This window comes from Pelophylax lessonae (genome assembly GCF_965119305.1).
Source record: "Pelophylax lessonae genome assembly, chromosome: 2".
NCBI classification, from domain to species: domain Eukaryota; kingdom Metazoa; phylum Chordata; class Amphibia; order Anura; family Ranidae; genus Pelophylax; species Pelophylax lessonae.
The window spans coordinates 390,191,045-390,210,786 of NC_138769.1; the positions used below are offsets into that span (position 1 = coordinate 390,191,045).

The 19,742-nt window shown below is 46.8% G+C and overlaps 1 protein-coding gene across 1 annotated transcript in view; it reads left to right on the plus strand.

The window, feature by feature from the left end:
* TEX14 (testis expressed 14, intercellular bridge forming factor) overlaps positions 1 to 19,742 on the plus strand; it is a gene marked incomplete at both ends in the record, with an annotated part of 675,561 nt that overhangs the window by 252,651 nt on the left and 403,168 nt on the right. Inside the window, one exon of the mRNA XM_082248092.1 lies at positions 3,657 to 3,770. Within this exon, the coding sequence (XP_082104218.1) occupies positions 3,657 to 3,770 (114 nt within the window). The remainder of the gene's footprint in view (positions 1 to 3,656; positions 3,771 to 19,742) is intronic.

Sequence of the window (19,742 nt, forward strand, 5' to 3'; positions counted from 1 at the left end):
ATTGTTACTTTCTATATCTAACAACCCAAAAATATCTTAATTTCACACATATACAATGTTTTATTTTTGGGGAGAAGCTATATTTGTGTTGCTTTTCATATATATGCGCATAGGCAAATCAATAAAAAAACATATACAGTATATATATATATATATATATATATGTGTATATTGTGATTCATATATATATATATATATATATACAGTGGGTACGGAAAGTATTCAGACCCCCTTAAATTTTTCACTCTTTGTTATATTGCAGCCATTTGCTAAAATCATTTAAGTTCATTCTTCTTCCTCATGAATGTACACATAACACCCCATACTGACAGAAAAACACAGAATTGACATTGTTGCAGATTTATTAAAAAAGAAAAACTGAAATATCACATGGTCCTAAGTATTCAGACCCTTTGCTCAGTATTTAGTAGAAGCCCCCTTTTGATCTAATACAGCCAGGAGTCTTTTTGGGAAAGATGCAACAAGTCTTTCACACCTGGATTTGGGGATCCTCTGCCATTCCTCCTTGCAGATCCTCTCCAGTTCTGTCAGGTTGGATGGTAAACGTTGGTGGACAGCCATTTTTCGGTCTCTCCAGAGATGCTCAATTGGGTTTAAGTCAGGGCTCTGGCTGGGCCATTCAAGAACAGTCACGGAGTTGTTGTGAAGCCACTCCTTCGTTATTTTAGCTGTGTGCTTAGGGTCATTGTCTTGTTGGAAGGTAAACCTTCGGCCCAGTCTGAGGTCCAGAGCACTCTGGAGAAGGTTTTTGTCCAGGATATCCCTGTACTTGGCCGCATTCATCTTTCCCTCGATTGCAACCAGTCGTCCTGTCCCTGCAGCTGAAAAACACCCCCACAGCATGATGCTGCCACCACCATGCTTCACTGTTGGGACTGTATTGGACAGGTGATGAGCAGTGCCTGGTTTTCTCCACACATACCGCTTAGAATTAAGGCCAAAAAGTTCTATTTTGGTCTCATCAGACCAGAGAATCTTATTTCTCACCATCTTGGAGTCCTTCAGGTGTTTTTTAGCAAACTCCATGCAGGCTTTCATGTGTCTTACACTGAGGAGAGGCTTCCGTCGGGCCACTCTGCCATAAAGCCCCGACTGGTGGAGGGCTGCATTGATGGTTGACTTTCTACAACTTTCTCCCATCTCCTGACTGCATCTCTGGAGCTCAGCCACAGTGATCTTTGGGTTCTTCTTTACCTCTCTCACCAAGGCTCTTCTCCCCCGATAGCTCAGTTTGGCCGGACGGTCAGCTCTAGGAAGGGTTCTGGTCGTCCCAAACGTCTTCCATTTGAGGATTATGGAGGCCACTGTGCTCTTAGGAACCTTAAGTGCAGCAGAAATCTTTTTGTAACCTTGGCCAGATCTGTGCCTTGCCACAATTCTGTCTCTGAGCTCTTCAGGCAGTTCCTTTGACCTCACGATTCTCATTTGCTCTGACATGCATTGTGATCTGGAAGGTCTTATATAGACAGGTGTGTGGCTTTCCTAATCAAGTCCAATCAGTATAATCAAACACAGCTGGACTCAAATGAAGGTGTAGAACCATCTCAAGGATGATCAGAAGAAATGGAAAGCACCTGAGTTAAATATATGAGTGTCACAGCAAAGGGTCTGAATACTTAGGACCATGTGATATTTCAGTTTTTCTTTTTTAATAAATCTGCAACAATGTCAACAATTCTGTGTTTTTCTGTCAGTATGGGGTGCTATGTGTACATTCATGAGGAAGAAGAATGAACTTAAATGATTTTAGCAAATGGCTGCAATATAACAAAGAGTGAAAAATTTAAGGGGGTCTGAATACTTTCCGTACCCACTGTATATATGTATACTGTATATATATATATATATATAGACATACATAGATATGTGCATTTCTCTCATTAGCACTGGAATAGCGCCGTTTTACCGCAAATTTGCAGCGGTATTTGCCGCAATTCACTATAACTCCCACTAATGTTTTCAAAAACATTATTTTTAGCCTACTTTTTGGTATGGAGCATGCGCACATGGGCTATCTGCCAGAAATTGACTCTGGAGCTATTTTTGCGTTTTATACTTTTATTAAAATCTTTTTTCCTACTTAACTTTTTCACACAGTTTAAAAGCAGTTTAACTCAAGATCATATAACACATCTTTTCCACACATTTTTTATTTTTTTCCTGCCATATTTTGTGATTTTGAACAAAACAGTGCACCTTTTAGCTGGACTGTTTTTAAGTCCAGTCCTGACGTTATTGGATCTTAGTGAATTTCACACTGCTCATAACGTTTCTGATGGAGTTATAGTGAATTGCATTTGCACCTAAAAAGAGGCAAAATTGAGGTAAAATAGAACTAGATCAGCGTTGGAGGTACAGTGATTTAGGCTCTTAGTGCCTTTAACCACTTACAGACCGGAGGATTTTCCCCCTTAATGACCAGGCCCTATTTTGCGATTTGGCACTGTGTTACTTTAATGGACAATTGCGCGGTCATGGGACGCTGTACCTAAATAAAATTGAGGTCCTTTTTTTCCTACAAATAGAGCTTTCTTTTGGTGGTATTTGATCTGATTTTGATGTGATTTCTATTTTTTGCGCTATAAACAAAAAAAGAGCGACAATTTTGCCAAAAAAAAAAATATTTTTCACATTCTGCTGTATAACATCCCCCCCCCCCAAAAAAAAAAATCAAATTTTTTTAATATTGTAGGCCAATTTGTTTTCGGCTACATATTTTTGGTAAAAAAAATTGCAATAGGCGTATTTTGATTGGTTTGCGCAAAAGTTATTATGTCCACAGACTACGGGAAAGATTTATGTAATTTTTATTGTTTTTTGGTTTTTTTTACTAGTAATTGCGGCGATCTGCGATTTTTGCCGGATTGCGACATTGCGGTGCACAGATCGGACCCCTAACTGACATTTTTACACTTTTGGGGGGACCAGTGACATTACTACAGTAATCAGTGCTAAAATTATGCACTGTGATTGTAATAATGACACTGGCAGGGAAGGGGTTAACAGTATAGGTGATTAAGGGGTTAAATGTAAGCCTAGGGGAGTGATTCTAACTGTGGGGGGGGGGGTTGGGCTTGTGAGATGAACACAGAGACATGCGATCCTATATAGAAGGATCACGTAGCCTCTGTGATCATCCGAGGGAGAAGGACGGACGGCTGCATTTACATCAGCCATCCATCCTTCTCTGTCAGTGGGGGAGAGATCGCCGGTGTCAGGCAGCAATCAGAGCCCGCTGACACACACACTGGCTTCCCCTAGCTCCTCCCAGGCAGATGGAAGTTTATTAACATGATTCTGCCTGGGAGAGCCACTTTGCCAACGTAAATATAAAGTACACACTATAGAGGGATATGTTTTGTTCATATTTCATGTCTGAGGTTTACAACTATTTTAAATATGATTTATGATGCAAAAATTTGAAAAAGGAGGTTACATGGCATATTTTTTTAGGAAGTACACTGCTACTGACCCTGTATAGAGATATGAGTTCTTTATTTGTAAGGGAGGTATTATGCAGAACCTTTAAGTGAATTTTCTAACTTTAGTACAGTTGCTGTGTTTAGGTGCTAGTGTAAGTAGGCAACTAAATGCTGGATTTTATCTTTAACAATGTTTGTCATTTTTTTATGTAGTTTGATGTGGGGGTGTACTGAAGTTACAGTAAAGGGCCTCAAAGTGACGACTCATGAAAACTGCAGTAAGGAGCGCTTTGTTGATCTTCTTATTCAGGAACAAAAAAATATCAGGTAAAATATGAATTGATCAAGCAATCAACTAATTGTGGAAGTAGATAAACAGAGACTGCAGGTAAAGTGATAAGAAACATGTTTTAGATTTTCACAGTAGTAATGGAAGATAAGAATGGTATATACCCACAGTTGTAAAACAAATTCTATTAAATTCTTCAGAATAATGGTGCTATGGTGCTATGATCACAGAAAAGCACAATGTTTTTTGTTATGTGCTTCTAATGGCCTTTCAAACATTTACTTATCAAAAACTAGCAGATTTATGAAATGCAGTAAAGAGTGTTTGTTAACAAATATTTAGAATTTAGTGGTGCAATTCAGTTCACTGCACTCCCTAGTATATTTTGCCTAGTAATTTACCCAGCTGAGTTTGGCTGATGTCCAGATGCGCATAAAAAAAGAGGAAAAAAACCCACATAACCTACACCCCCTTTACTCTCCCCCGAAGTCCTCAGACTTACCTTGCTCCTTTGTATGCCTGGTACTGCTGGAAGGAAATCAAAAGGAAAAGTGGAAGGAGACCAGAGAAATGTTCATTGCTCTAGGACAGGGGTCCTCAAACTACGGTCCGCAGGCCGCATGCCGCCCACCAGGGTCCTGAACCTGGCCCGCCGGCTGGGATGTATCATTCATGTTGTTTTTTTTTTTTTTCTGAATCACCTAATTAAAGCCAGAGGCTCTAATAGGCTTCAGAAAAGGGTGGATCTGGGGCGCAGAGCAGTGCGCCCTAGCCCACCCATTTGTGTGACAATAGCGAATGAAAATTTGCTATTGTCACACGGATCCTCCTCCTGGCCAATCAGGAGACCCGCTTCCTGATTGGTCGAAAGGCGAGCCAAGGAGGAGGTGGGAGGACTCGAGGAGACGCGGGGGACTAAGGAGACGCGGGGGACTGAGGAGAAGCCACGGCTGCAGGTAAGTGCACTGAGTAGTCTCTCTGCATTGAAGGGGGCACGGCACACTGGTCTCTCTGCATTGAATGGGGGCACACTGGTCACTCTGCATTGATTGGGGGCACACTGGTCACTCTGCATTGAATGGGGGCACACTGGTCTCAGCATTGAATGGGGGCACACTGGTCTCTCAGGATAGAATGGGGGCACGCTGGTCACTCTGCATTGAATGGGGGCACGCTGCTCTCTCTGCATTGAAAGGGGGCACAGTTCTCTCTCTGCATTGAAAGGGGGCACGCTGGTCTCTCTGCTTTGAGGGGGCACGCTGGTCTCTCTGCATTGAATGGGGGCACACTGGTCACTCTGCGTTGAATGGGGGCACACTGGTCTCAGCATTGAATGGGGGCACGCTGGTCACTGCATTGAATGGGGGCACGCTGCTCTCTCTGCATTGAAAGGGGGCAAGCTGGTCTCTCTGCTTTGAGGGGGAAGCTGGTCTCTCTGCATTGAATGGGGGCACGCTGGTCACTCTGCATTGAATTGGGGCACGCTGTGGTCACTCTGCATTGAAGGGGGCATGTTGTTGTCACTCTGCATTGAAAGGGGGCATGCTGTGGTCACTCTGCATTGATGGGGGCACGCTGTGGTCACTCTGCATTGATGGGAGCATGCTGTGGTCACTCTGCATTGATGGGGGCAAGCTGTGGTCACTCTGCATTGATGGGGGCATGCTGTGGTCACTCTGCATTGAAGGGGGCATGCTGTGGTCACTCTACATTGATGGGGGCACCGTGAACTGGCCCCCTGTTTAAAAAGTTTGAGGACTGGTGGCCTGAAGCGGCATGAGATAAAACAACAATTTTTAAGAACTTTTTTTTGTGTGATTAATAGTCTCTGGGGCATGACCCAGAACCCTAAGCACTTTTTAGGGGCATTTATTGGGTTTTAGGGCTTCAAAATTGTGTTTTTTGATTCCATATATATATATATATATATATATATATATATATATACACACATATATTTATATATATATCTCTATCAAAAAAGACAATTTTTAAGAACTTTTTTTTGTGTGAATAATAGTCCCTGGGGCATGACCCAGAACCCTAGGCACTTTTTAGGGGCATTTATTGGGTTTTAGGGCTTCAAAATGGTGTTTCTCTTACGTCCTCCGACAGTCGCCCCCTTCTCTAAGTCATCACTATTGGGTATTGACTTCCGCTCCGCAGGAGTAGCTAGGCATAAGACTTAGTCAAAAGAACAAAGGCATTTGCATATGCACACCCATGGGGGCTGTCCCACTGATCAATACCCCCCTGCAGTGACCACTCCCAACTCAGTTTCTTTCTGCCTAGCGTCAGGAGTAGTTAGGCTTTCCCTGTGCTGGGGCTCCAGTCTCAGCCTTTCTAATCTTTTTTATTTGATTTTCTTTGAAAATGTCCGTTTTTCTTTGATTTACTAGCTGTTTATTTTGTCAGCTTTAGTTTTTAGTCGATTCTTCGGATGAAGATGGATTCATGCGGACCTAGGAATCGGACTGGCCGCCCTTGTTCTCCAGGGCAGAGGGTCAGAGGGACCCCCAGCCCGCCATCGAGCATTCAGCCGTGGTTCGTCCTGGCATTATGAACGACCCATCCCTGCTCGCAGCAGGGATGCAGCTGTGAGGTGGCTACCTCACTGGACACATCTGCGGTGCTGCAGTGTAATGTCCTTGGCTAACGGCATTCCCTGTCAGATGAGGACAGCGGCTTTCCGTTCTGAGAGGCTCCCCACGCCATCTGGTACAGGTAAGTACTTCTGTGTGGGGCCTCTGTCTGGGGTGGCAGTCCTATGTTGCTGTGTGTTCCCCATGTCTGTGCCGGTGTGGGTCTCCCTGTTGTGATCACTGCGAGGGTCCTTTGTACATACGCTGCGCTATGGTGCTGTGTGTTTGTGGGAGCCCTTTTCCCTGTGTCACTTAGGTGCTTTCACTGGGGGTGCAGACGATGTGTGTGGCGGCCGCAGCGGGGAAAAAACGCGCGGCCCGCCATCTTTACTTTGGGCTGGCATGTTTTTGTGCCAACCGGCGCCATCTTGCGTGTGGCAGAACGATCGTTCCGCACATGTTCGGCGGCCATTTTCCCGAAGTCTCCTATTCAGTCCTATGGGCAGCCATTTTCCTTTGCAGCTTATAGTTCAGCCTCTCATGACCTCACTTCCTTTTCCTCTGAAGCAGCGACCTAGGTGGTAACACTCTGTGGGGCTCTGCAGACTGTCTCTTCCATAACCTACTGTTTTGTCATTTCTGGCTCAGTTTTCTTCTCCTATTGGGGGTCTTTTGTCACTGTTCATATAGCGGTGGGCTACGCACTCTGCAGCGGTGTTAAAGGGACAGTACCCTTTTTATTGCACAATTTTTTTCACCTTGGGCAATGGATTCTCAGGACAACAAATTCCCTCCAGCCCTAATGGGGGACCCCAGTCCTGCTGTGGCCCCTGTTATGCCTGATTTGGCCGCTGTAGTGGCGTCCTTAGTGTCCAAAATGGAGGTGCTGATGGCTGAACGTGCTGCTAGAAAGAGGCCCAGATTATCTCTCTCCTCTGATTCAGATGGTGATATGGCTGCTGCGGCGGGCGTGCCCTTTTCAGGGTCTCGCTCATCCTTAGACCCGCTGGGGTCTGAGGGGGAGACGGAGGTGGAGGGGGTTGATGATTCTCCCCCGGGGTCGCCTGAAGAACGTGCGACCATGGATGAGTTGATTGTTTCTGTAAAGGAAACCCTACATTTGGAGGATGAGCCCAATCCTCCGGGCATTGTGTCCTCATTTGGGACACACAGGACCCGCAAGTCGGCGCGGATTTTTCCCTGCCCCGCTGAGTTTCATTACACTGTTAATGAACTGTGGCGCACTTTAAAACATCCATTCCTGGTACCTAGACGGTTTAAGTTTCTTTATCCCTTTGCACCGTCTACGGAATCGTGATGGTGTGTGCCTAGGCTACCTTGATTTCTCTGTCGCTCATTGACAGACGTAGTCCTCGTTGATTAATAACAACTCGGGTTATACTGCCCTCTACAGGAGTAGGACTAGACAGGAAAGAAAACGTTCTGGCCACACCCTAGGGGCAGTCCCAGAGGGTATATCCTCTCACTTCCTGCTACAGCAAATCAGTTTTTTTCTGTCTAGTTAGGAGTAAGGACCTAGATGCCTTGCTAGGATCTTCGGTCCTGGCAGGATTTTTTTCTTAGAAAGATTTTTTAGACCGCTTTTTTCTCCAGTGTTCCTGTGAGATCTTCAAGCAAGAAAGCTGGAACTGGGCGACGGCTGGATGTTGAGATCCAGTGGTCACCCCAGTTCGGCCTACGAGCGCGTGCAGGCCATAGCTCAGCGCTGGATCGGCCGCGACATAGTCCCACTGGACGGGGACTGACCCTGCGAGTTAAACGTCTCGCTTAAACGCCAATGACCATGAGTCACAGCGTCCGTATTGGTCGACAGCCCTCCCACCCCGGTGGAGAGGGGTACTGTCAGGAGTTGGCGCCCGCCTGGTTCCGGTATGGTGAGTAGTATGTTCCCCCTTTTCCCCCTGACGGGTTTGTTGGTGAACGCGGGCCCCTCTCTGAAATGGTAAGGATGGGTCTCCCCTCTATCCTATAACATGTCACAGATCCCCCTATTTGAGTGTGATTTTTGTGAACAAGAAACCAGGAGGCTTGGTTTGGGAGCTGACAATCTAATGTCATTTCAAAACTGTAAAGATGACTGAAGTCAGTGGCAGTACTAGAATATTACTGTGGTAGCATAAGGTATCCTACCTGTCAGAGGTGTTCACAGGGCGATGTCTATGCATGTATAACTGCAGTCCAGATCGCATTCCTCCAGCAAGGGCAGGCTGCCTTCCGACGGCCCACGGACCGCATGCGGCCCGCCAGGGTCCGGTACCGCCGGCCAGGCTGATCACCATCCAGGGTGAAGTTTGGGGGGCCGATGCACTCCCGCAAGCCGCTAGGCCGAATACAGCATCCCGCAGGCCGCTGCTAAGCTGCCGCTATCCTAACAGGCCGCCGCCATTGTCTTGCAGAGCACACGAGGCCGCCATATTGGCGTAGCCTCGTGTCTCCAGCATGGGGGCGGCCATGTTTGAGGTGACCAAACACCTCGTGGAGCCAGGGGGAGGCACCGGAAGGCGTGTTAAGGGGCGGAGCCGCCTCCTTTACCCAGGAAAAAGGGCCAAAGACTTCCTGTCTGTAACAGGACAGCACTGAGCAAGCTGATGAAAACTTCTGTGCATCAGGGATGAGCCTTGGAGTCTCTCTCTCTCTCTCTGGGGTCCAAAAAGGCAGGTAACACTGAGGGGCGCTGTTGCGACTGGGGGATACAAAAAAAAAAAAAAGTTTTTTACTTTGTCATTTTTTGTCGCTGGCAAATGTCTTGTATAATCATTGACCTTGCCGCATAGGTATCCCCAACCTGATCCCCTCAAGGTGGCCGCAGGACCCTCCAGTACCCCACTTGTTTTTAATGCATTATCGGCAGTTTTGGAGTCTTTGGTATCCCGGGTGGAGGTGGCCTGCCAAGGACGGGGGTCAAGAAGCGACCCCCGCCTACCCCTATTTTTTATCTGATACTTCAGATACAGATTCGGAGCTAGTCAATGCAGCTGCAGGTCCCTCTTATGGGGCTGTTGTCTCAGGTAATGTCTCCTCAGCAGTGAGGAGAACGTTTCTGCCTCCGCCATAGCACAAGAGTGGTGGATGTACTAGTTGTGTCCGTCTGGGAAACCTTTAGTCTTGAGGTTACACCGGCAGAGGTAGCTGAGACTGAAATTCCTTTTTGGTACTTGTTAGCCTACCAAAAGGGCGAAGGATTTTCCTTTACCCAAATGGGGTCGTTTTGAAACGAACCCCTGTTATTTCCTAACGCATGGCTAGGCCTCTTTAAAGGATAGGCTTTACCACCTGCTGTCTTGCCACAGACTATTAGGATAAAGAGGACCTCGTAACCAACGAGGACCTTCCCTTTCTGCTCATAAAGAGTTTGTTCGTTCCGCGAGGGCGGGCGATAAGGCGAAACCCTCCAAAGCCCCTTTAGAGGGGTTTCAAAGGGCGCAGGTCGGCTAAACAAAAAGTCCGGCTCAGCCAAGCCTGAAAAATACAGCCTGATGCGCCCCTACCCATCTCTGGGGTGGGGGGAGGTCTTCACCGGTTTCCGGATCCATGGCTTGCCAGAACCCCGGACTAAGGGGTTCGCGAGGTCATATGGTCAGGATACAGGATCGAGTTTCGATCACTTCCACCGGTGCGATTCTTCCCTTCTAACATTTAACGGTTTCAGGGGTTCTATTTGAACCTGTTCACAGTGCCCAGGAAAGAGGGCAAGGTGCGTCCAATTTCTGGACTTGGGGAAAAATAGAGTCCATCCGAACAGTGGTGGCCTCCCTGCATCAGGGGGATTTCCTGGCGTCCATAGACATTTAGGATGCCTATCTTTATATCCCCATCATCGCAGGACATCAGCGTTTTTCTTCGCTTTCCCAAAGATCATCCCTGGTTCCCACCAGGAGACTGAACTATCTGGGCCTAAGGTTGGATACATCCTGGGCAAGAGAGTTTCTCCTTGCGGAGAAACTCCAGAAGGTTCAGTCAACGATTCGGATGTTGCTGTCCGTCAATTGGCTGGGACTGATGGTGGCCTTCTTAGAGGCAGTACCGTATACCCAGTCTCATACCCGAATTCTCCTGAAGGAGATTCTTTTCTAATGGAATCAGAATTCCGATTCCCTGGACAAATCGGATCCGGTTGAGCGAGCGGACCAGGAAGTCTCCGATGCTCAACCAGGGGAAGTCATTCCTTCCGATAGTATCCAGGTTACCAATAAGGGTATCGGAACTGAGAGCGATCAGATTTTGTCTGATTCACTGGATCGAGCAGCTCTAGAGCAGCCCGATTCGGATCTAATCGCATATGGCCTCTTCATCCAGAGGTTTTTCACTAGCTGTCCCTTCATTGGGGCACCCCGGATGTGGATCTGTTGGCACCTTGGCTCAACAGGAAGGTGCGGAGGTTTGTAGCTCGCACTCGCGATCCTCTAGCGGACGCAGCAGAAATGTTGATCGCCCCGTGGGGGCAGTTTCAGCTACGGCATGCCTTCCATCCTCTCAAGTTACTGCGGGAACTTCTGCGCAGGATAGAGGTGGAGGGAATTCCAGTTATTCTGGAAATTCCGGACTGACCTCGTCGAGCCTGGTACGCCGACTTGGTGAGGCTAGTCGCGGACGCTCCTTGGGGACTTCCTCTCATGGAGGATTTGCGGTCTCAGGGACCGATCTTCCATCTTGCTTTACAATCGCTGGCTTAATGGCCTGGCCATAGAGACCCAGGTACTGAAGGACAAGGGAGTGTCAGCTTCAGTTATTCCTACCTCTAGTTAAAGCAAGGAAAGCGACTTCCAGCACATGGAAGTCTTATATTGCGGGGTGTGAATCTCTTGGATTTCCCCCACATACCTATTCGGTGACCCGAATCTTGGTCTGTCTGCAACAAGGGGTTGAGCAGAAACTGTCCTTGAGCATATCAAGGGTCAGGTTTCAGCGTTGGCAATCTTCTTTCAGAAACTTTTGACTAATCATTCCTTGGTGCGGAATTCCATCCAGGGGGTGCGACATCTGGCTCCGCCAGTGCGTGCACCCTTACCGCCTGGGATCTTAATTTAGTGTGGTCGGTTCTTCAGAAACTTCTCTTTGAAGATATTAGGGAGATTCCCTTGCTTACATTATCCCAGAAGGTGGCCTTCTTGGTGGCCATTACTTCTGCACGCAGGGTGTCAGAACTGGCCGCATTATCTTGTCGTTCCCCATATCTGGTGGTTCATAGGGATAAGGTGGTTCTTCATGCGAATCCATCCTTCCTTCCTAAAGTGGTTTTCAGAGTTTTTCATCTGAATAAAAATATTGTGTTACCTTCCCCGTGTCCTAAGACTAGCCATCCTTGGGAGTTTGCATTACACTCCTTGGATGGGGTTCAGAAGGATACACTTGACTACTACGAACTTGTTTTCGTAAGACGGACTCACTTTTTGTGATCACGGATAGCCCTTGAAGGGGGTTGCCTGTGTCTGCCGCGACCATATCTAGATGGACCAGTCAGACGGTGGTACAGGCTTATTCTATTAAGGGTCGGAATCCTCCGTTCCCTGTTAAGGCGCACTCTACTCGGGCGCCTAGTGTCTCCTGGGTCTTCCGCCATCAGGCATCAGCGATCCAGGTTTTCAAGGCGATGACTTGATCGTCGGTTCATACCTTTACAACATTTTATAAAGTTGATGTGATGGCATCGTCAGATGCCTCTTTTGGCCACAAGGTTCTGCAGGCCGCAATCTGAGGAGACTGTTGGTCTACCTCATGGGTTTGTTGGGTGTTTCACTTAGGTCTCATCTTTTTGCTCGATGAGTCCTTGATGCTTCTGGTTGGCTCCGGTTGGGCCTTCTGGATTTTGATTTCTGTTATCCCACCCCTCATTTGTGGTACTGCTTTGGGACGTCCCGAGTTGTTATTAATCAACGAGGACTACGTCTGTCAATGAGCGACAGAGAAAAATGGATTTTTGTAAAATCTTACCGTAAAATCCTTTTCTCTTAAGCTCATTGACAGACTTAGTACCCGCCCCTCTGTTTTTGAGTTGGGTTGGGTTAAATTCTCTAAACACTGCTTTGTGACATAACTGATTTGCTGTAGCAGGAAGTGAGAGGATATACCCTCTGGGACTGCCCCTAGGGTGTGGCCAGAACGTTTTCTTTCCTGTCTAGTCCTACTCCTGTAGAGGGCAGTATAACCCGAGTTGTTATTAATCAACGAGGACTACGTCTGTCAATGAGCTTAAGAGAAAAGGATTTTACGGTAAGATTTTACAAAAATCAATTTTTCTACTGAGGAGACCCCAGTTTTTCAGGATCCCACGGACAGATGGTTGGAGTCTCTAGCCCGCCATTCCTACACGGTGGCGGGCTCCTTGCTCGAACCTGTTTTTGCGTCCGTCTTGGTGGCTCAGGCGGTGGCTGATTGGACTAAGGTGCTTAGGAGCAACCTCGTGTCTGATTCTGTTCCACCTGCCCGGCTGGCTATGGTGGATCAAATTCACCAAGGAGTCATGTATTTGTGTGATGCGGCCTTAAATGAGGCCCCTTTGGTAGCGCGCCTATCTAGTGTTGCGGTGCTTAACCGTCGACTGATCTGGCTGAAGAGCTCGTCGGCTGACCAGTCATCACGGAAAACAGTTGCTGATTTTCCTTATGCTGGTTCTCGCCTTTTTGGCGAGGCGTTGGACACCTTGGTAAAAGGCGTCACGGGGGGCAAGAGAACCTTGCTGCCCCAGAACCCGAAGAACAAGCCCTTTCGCTGCAAACGGGATTCCACTTCTCGACCCAATCTGGGTTCCTTTCGTGCCTTTCGGAATCAATTCAAGGGCCAAGGTAGCCAGAAGAAGCCCTGGGCGGGCAAGCAGAAGTCCGGCAATGCCGGCTCGGCGGGTCAATCCGCCTCTGCCTGAAGGGGCCCCCTCACCCGTTTCAAGGGTGGGGGGACGTTTGCGCGGTTTCCTCCGACCTTGGCTGCTCCGATTTTTGGACAGGTGGGTTGAGGAAATAATTCGGTCAGGGTACAAGATCGAATTCCTTTCCTGGCCGGCGGACAGGTTTTTTCCCTCAAATCTTCATTTGCCTCCAGGGCGTCTGCAGGACCTGCATCGAGCTGTGCAGGACCTTCTTGCTCAGGGGGTGATTGTCCCGGTGCCTCATCGGGACAGGTTTCGGGGATTTTATTCAAATCTGTTCACTGTGCCCAGAAAGGAGGGCAAGGTACGTCCTATTCTGGACCTGAAAGTGCTGAACCGCTTCGTGCGCGTTCGGAAGTTCCGTATGGAATCTCTCCGTTTGGTGGTGGCCCCCCTCTTTTGGGGTTGTATTCTTATTACCTACTGCTATGCTACCAAACTGAGTTGGGAGTGGTCACTGCAGGGGGGTATTGACCAGTGGGACAGCCCCCATGGGTGTGTATATGCAAATGCCTTTGTTGTTTTGACTAAGTCTTATTAGAGGAGGTGGCGACTGTCGGAGGACTCAGAGAAAGGAATTTTACAGGTAAGATTTTACAAAAATTCAGTTTTTTTGATTCTATATATATATATATATATATATATATATATATATATATATATATATACATTACGGTCACCCTGGCATAGCAGAGTCTTTTCACCCTAAACTACACTACAGCTGACACCAAAACTTTCCCTATAGAAACTAGATTATTGAATCTAACTATAGGCGTAGGGGGCGTATTCACTCCTGATTGGCCTCTGGACCCCCTAGTCACTCCAATCTGCTTTTACTGATGTTTCTGGGCCAATCACGGGCTTTTAAAGCCCAGTTCCTGTCCCATTGCATTTTGGGCGGTTCTGGTGGCCAAATTCCGAACTTTTACCGCAAAAAGTTCGGAATTCGGCCGAATTTCGAACAGCCAATGTTTGGGTCGAACAGATGGTGGACCTTAACCGTTCGATCATCACTAGTCACCAGCGGTTTCTTTGCTTTGCAGTGGCAGAAGAGCATTATCAATTTGTGGCATTACCCTTTGGTCTCGCTTCAGCTCCCAGTGTTTTTACCAAGGTGCTAGCACCAGTGTTGGCATTGCTGCACCAACGGGGGATTGCGGTACTGGAGTACCTAGACGATCTCCTGTTGAGAATGGACTCCCATTCAGCTTTGATGGACAACCTGACGATCACTGGCAGAACTCTGCAGGAGTTTGGTTGGAACATCAATTTCAAGAGATACGCACTGATACCTTCCTTGAGACTGGATTATCTGGGCCTGACTCTGGATTTAGCTTTGGTGAGGCTCTTTCTTCCCACCGAACAAGCTGCAAAAATTGCAGGGGACGATTCAGTTGCTGTTGGCAAAAGATCTGTCTTCACTGCGGACTTGCATGCGGGCCTTGGGTCTGATGGTATCAACCTTTGAGGCGGTTCAGTTTGCTCAGTTCCATACCAGACCTTTGCAAAGGGAGATTCTTGTCAATTGGAACAAGGATCCGAAGTCCCTAGACTCTTTGATCCGGTTGAGCCACAACACAAAGTCTGCTCTTTTGTGGTGTATTCAGTCTCCAGTATTATGCCAGGGCAAGTCTTTCCTTCCGTTGTTTTGGACGGTGGTAACCATGCTGGGGAAGCTCTGTGCCCAGGGTACCTGGACGGTGGAAGAGTTAAAACTACCGATAAACGTTTTGGAGCTCAGAGCGATAACGCTTTGTCTGACCCACTGGACGACTCGTCTGCAAGATTGTCCGGTTCGGATTCAGTCGGACAATGCCACAGCTGTGGCTTACATCAATCACCAGGGGGTCACCAAGAGTGTCTTGGCAGCCAAGGAATTGGCCGAAATTCTGGCCTGGGTGGAAAGGTTTGTTCCAGCCCTCTCTGCTGTACACATTCCAGGTGTGGAGAACTGGCAAGTGGATTACCTGAGTCGTCAGGTGTTGGATCAAGGGGAGTGGTCCCTACACCTGGAGGTATTTCATCTCTTGTGTATTTGGTGGGGGACACCCGAGGTTGATCTGTTTTCTCCTCGCCTCAACAAGACGGTTCAGAGGTTTGTAGCCAGGTCTCGGGATCCTCTGGGTGACGCCACAGACGCACTTGTGGCTCCTTGGGGTCGGTATCGACTGATTTATGCCTTCCCTCCGCTGAAACTCCTGCCGAGGCTTCTACTCAGGACAGAAGTGGAATGGATTCCGGTCATTCTAGTGGCTTCAGACTGGCTTCGCAGGTCTTAGTAAGTAGACCTGGTAAGGATGGTCGCCGATGCTTTTTGGAGACTTCCTCTTGGGGAAGATCTGCTGTCTCAAAGCCCGATCTTCCATCCTGCTTTACAGTCACTGACTTTAACGGCATGGCGGTTGAAAGCCAGGTGTTGAGAGATAGAGGTCTTTCTGACTCTGTGATTCCTACGCTATTGAAGGCTAGGAAGTCGACTCCCAGGAAGATTTATCATTGTATGTGGAAAGCGTACATTTCATGGTGTGAATCGCTGAAGGTGCACCCTCGCTTGTTTTCCATCCCTAGGGTTTTGGCCTTTCTGCTGAAAGGAGTTGAATAGCGGTTGGCTTTGGGCACTATCAAAGGCCAAGTGTCGGCTTTGGCTATATATTTCCATGCCCGTTAGCTACACGTACCTTGATTCGTACCTTCATACAGGGAGTGCTCCATATGGCTCCCCTGAGACGGTCCCTGCTACCGCCGTGGGACCTCATTCTGGTATTATCTGTTCTTCAAAAGCCTCCTTTTGAGAACATTCAAGAGATTTCTCTGTCATTGTCTCAGAAGGTTGCCTTTTTGGTGGCTATCACTTCTGCCTGCAGAGTATCTGAGTTTGCAGCATTGTCATGCTGCTCACCTTAGCTGGTGGTACACAGATATAAAGTGATACTTCGACCTAATCAGTCGTTTCTTCCTAAGGTGGCTTCTGATTTTCATCTGAATGAAGACATTGTGCTGCCTTTATTCTGTCCTAAGCCCAAGCATTCCAAGGAATTTGCCTTGCATTCTTTGGATTTGGTTCGGGCGATCAAGGTTTACCTGGAGGCCACTGAGTCTTTTAGAAAGTCAGACGCTCTCTTTGTCCTTGCCGAGGGACCTTGTAATGGATTGGCTGTGTCTGCTGCGAACATATCCAGATGGATCAGGCAGACGGTAGTTCAGGCTTATTCACTGAAGGGTCAGGTTCCTCCTTTCCCAGTGAAGGCGCATTCTGCTAGATCGCTGAGTGCTTCTTGGGCTTTTCACCAACAGGTGTCAGTGCTGCACGTTTGCAAGGCAGCAACTTGGTCGTCTGTGCATACGTTCCCAAAATTCTATAAAGTAGATGTGTGAGTATCTTCGGATGCTTCCTTGGGCTGCAAGGTTTTGCAGGCTGCTGTTTAAAGAGAATCTTTTTTGTTTCTCTTTGAGGGTGCATGTTTTTTGTTGGTGAGCTCTGGTTGTTCCCGGTTGAGCTCCATGTTACCTGGTCAGCCAATTTTAGCCTTTTTTTTTTTTTTTAGCCTTTGGGGAGTTACGTTCTTTTTTGCGTTGTCTTCCCACCCTTCATGAATACACTGCCTTAGGACATCCCTATGGTCTCTGAATAGATGGAGCTGCATCTGTCGATGAATGTTTTTTTTAAGAACTTACCGTAAAATTCTTTTCTCTGAAGTTCATCGACAGACGCAGCACCTGCCCCTCTACTTCTGAATGAATAGGGTTTTTTCTTTTCTAAACACTGCTTGCAACTAAACTTCCTGCTGATAGCAGAGTGTGTGGGGTTATGCCTGCAGGGACAGCCCCATAGGTGCGGTTAAACTTTTTTCCTGCTTAGTGCCTATTCCTGCTGGGAGAAGCATAACACTATGGTCTCTGAATAGATGGAGCTGTGTCTGTCGATGAACTTCAGAGAAAAGGATTTTACGGAAAGTTCTTACAAAAATCCAGTTTTTATAAATGAAATTGCAAAAGAACAAGAGAAAGGTCTGTGCTAAAATCCAAATAGTTTACATGCACACACACACACACACACACACACACACACACACACACACACACACACACACACACACACACACACACCAAGTCAGACACTAAAGAGGTGTAACTACTTGTTGACACTGACTTAACCCTTTGAACACATCTAAAAACTTTACGAAATTCTAGCAAACATTTAGATAGAATCTGGCACAGGAGACCCGTGCAAGCCGCAGAAAGCGGCGGAAGAGGGAGGGGTACATCCCCTCCCACTGCTTGTAATAACAGCTGAGCGGCTGATTAGCCACATTAGTAGTTGTTACAAGAAAGCCAACCGTCGGCTCTAAAAAAATGGTACTGGGGTAATGCCTCTAACTGCAGGCATCACCCCGGTACAACCTCTTGAAGCCGAGGCCGCGTATTGTGTTAAGTCGGCGGGAAGGGGTTAAGGAGTGAACGTATGAAATGAGTGATCTGGTAAAGTCTAAAAAGTTCTCTCTGAGGCAGCTTCCAATGTTTCTGAAAGTATGAAAATGATTTGATGCCATCCAGTGAAAGAAACCTGTGTACGTGTTTGATGCCTTCTGTGAACCACCAGATGAAATTTAGAGGGGTTTTCAAAGGCTGGACTGTATACAGGATTGTAGAGAATTCCTGAGAGTGGGAGGTGGGTGAGATTTGTTTCCTGGAAGACTTGAGGGAGTCTCATTGCTTCAATGATTGTTGTAGAGTGGGGTCTATCATGGGTGATCTAAGGTTTTGGGACAGGTATCAGGTTATAGATTGGGATGGGGGAGCTTTAAATAATGTTTAATTTGGACCACAATGGAAGTTCTTATGAAGCTCAAAGGGATACTAAAGGTGCTATTTGTGCTGCAGTATAGTATTTTCCCAAAAATAAAGCAAAAAACTTAAGAGCAACCTTCAAGTAGTATATAGATTTTAATGTCAGGTGCAAGCACTTCTCACATTCCCATAAATGTGTTTACAACATCTAATCCAATCAATGTGCCGCGCTAACTCATCTACAGTAAATAAATCCGCAATGATGTGTCAATAATAAATAAACATACTTTTTTTCAAAATAACATATGTGCAAACAATATAAACAAGTTGATACTCATGAAAGTAATAGTGCCAATACACAGTTTAAAAAGAACTTCTCAGAAGTTGCATTAAAAATATATAACACAGGTGCAGACCATTAGTGTGCTTCTGTGAAAAATCACCGCTGATGATCACCACCACTCCTGTCAGGGTTGCCTTAAGTACTACAAATATACACCCCACTCGTGCTCCCCTTTTGGGGGCATTCTCATCTAAATTCCAGTGACCTCACAATTAAGTTTGGTCAAATTGTGCTTTTAAGTCCCATCCAGCCTTACTGATATGTGTATCCTGATCTCCTTATGTCTCCTTCAAAGTATCATTGCCTGAGAATAACCTGATCTCCTCCCCATTGATGTATGTAAAAAAGTAAATCTCCAATAGTGCTTTATCTTTAAAACCAGGTGATGTTTATTAAACAAGTAACAATTGAGTACTCAAATTTATCGGGTGCATGTAGCACACCACACTCTTATCGCTTTAAAAAATATATTCAGTCTCCTGTCCCTGTGATCCAGCATACACCGCTAGTTGTACAGTATGTCTACCTTCGGGAACAACTGCCATGTGCTAGGGATCAAGTGGACGGCACGGCAGCTGTTCAGTGGATTAGATAGTAATTTTTCCAGGTTGGGACACTGGTCCTCCAAGCGATTTAGGGCAGTATAAGATATGAGCTAACAAACAAAGTATGTTTTACTAATATTATCAGCTCTGTGATGAATTGTGCCATAAATCAAAAGTGCTATTTATCATACATATTCTGCACCTTCTTTGAGCCTAAATTGGAGCCAATCAATATATACATATTAGCCTACATTTATGAGGGAATTTTATTTTTTTATTGAATATGTTTTATAACAGAAAGAAAAAAATATTGTTTCTCTATTGTTCATCGACAGACGCAGCTTCTCCATAATCATGACTACTAGGGTTATGCTCCTCCAATCAGGAATAGGCACTAAGCAGGAAAAAAACGTAACCACGCCTATAGGGCTGTCCCTGTGGGCATAACCCCTCACACTCTGCTAATATCCCCAGTTTGTTCTGCCTAGTGTTAGGAATAGGATCTAGCTCCATGCTGAAACTTCGGCCTTAGCTTTAACAGGGAAAGTTTTGTGCTTTTTATTTTTTTTCAATGAGTTACTTCCTGAGGACCAAGATCCTGAGGAACTACAAGCAACAGCCGGCTACGGTATTCACACTGGATAATCTAGATCCTTAAGGTCTCCCAGCCTGGCCATCGAGCATGAGCAGGTTATAGTCCAGAACTAGGCCTCGCCACGACAGTGCCCCCGATGGATGGGGACGAGCCTGCGAGTGACCCATCTTGCTGGAAAGCAATGACCTGGAACGTCCTGAGTCGCAGCTTCCCCCTGGCTGACAGCACCCCCATCCCGGGTGGGAGGTGATCTGTTTCGTAGTGGCGCCCACCT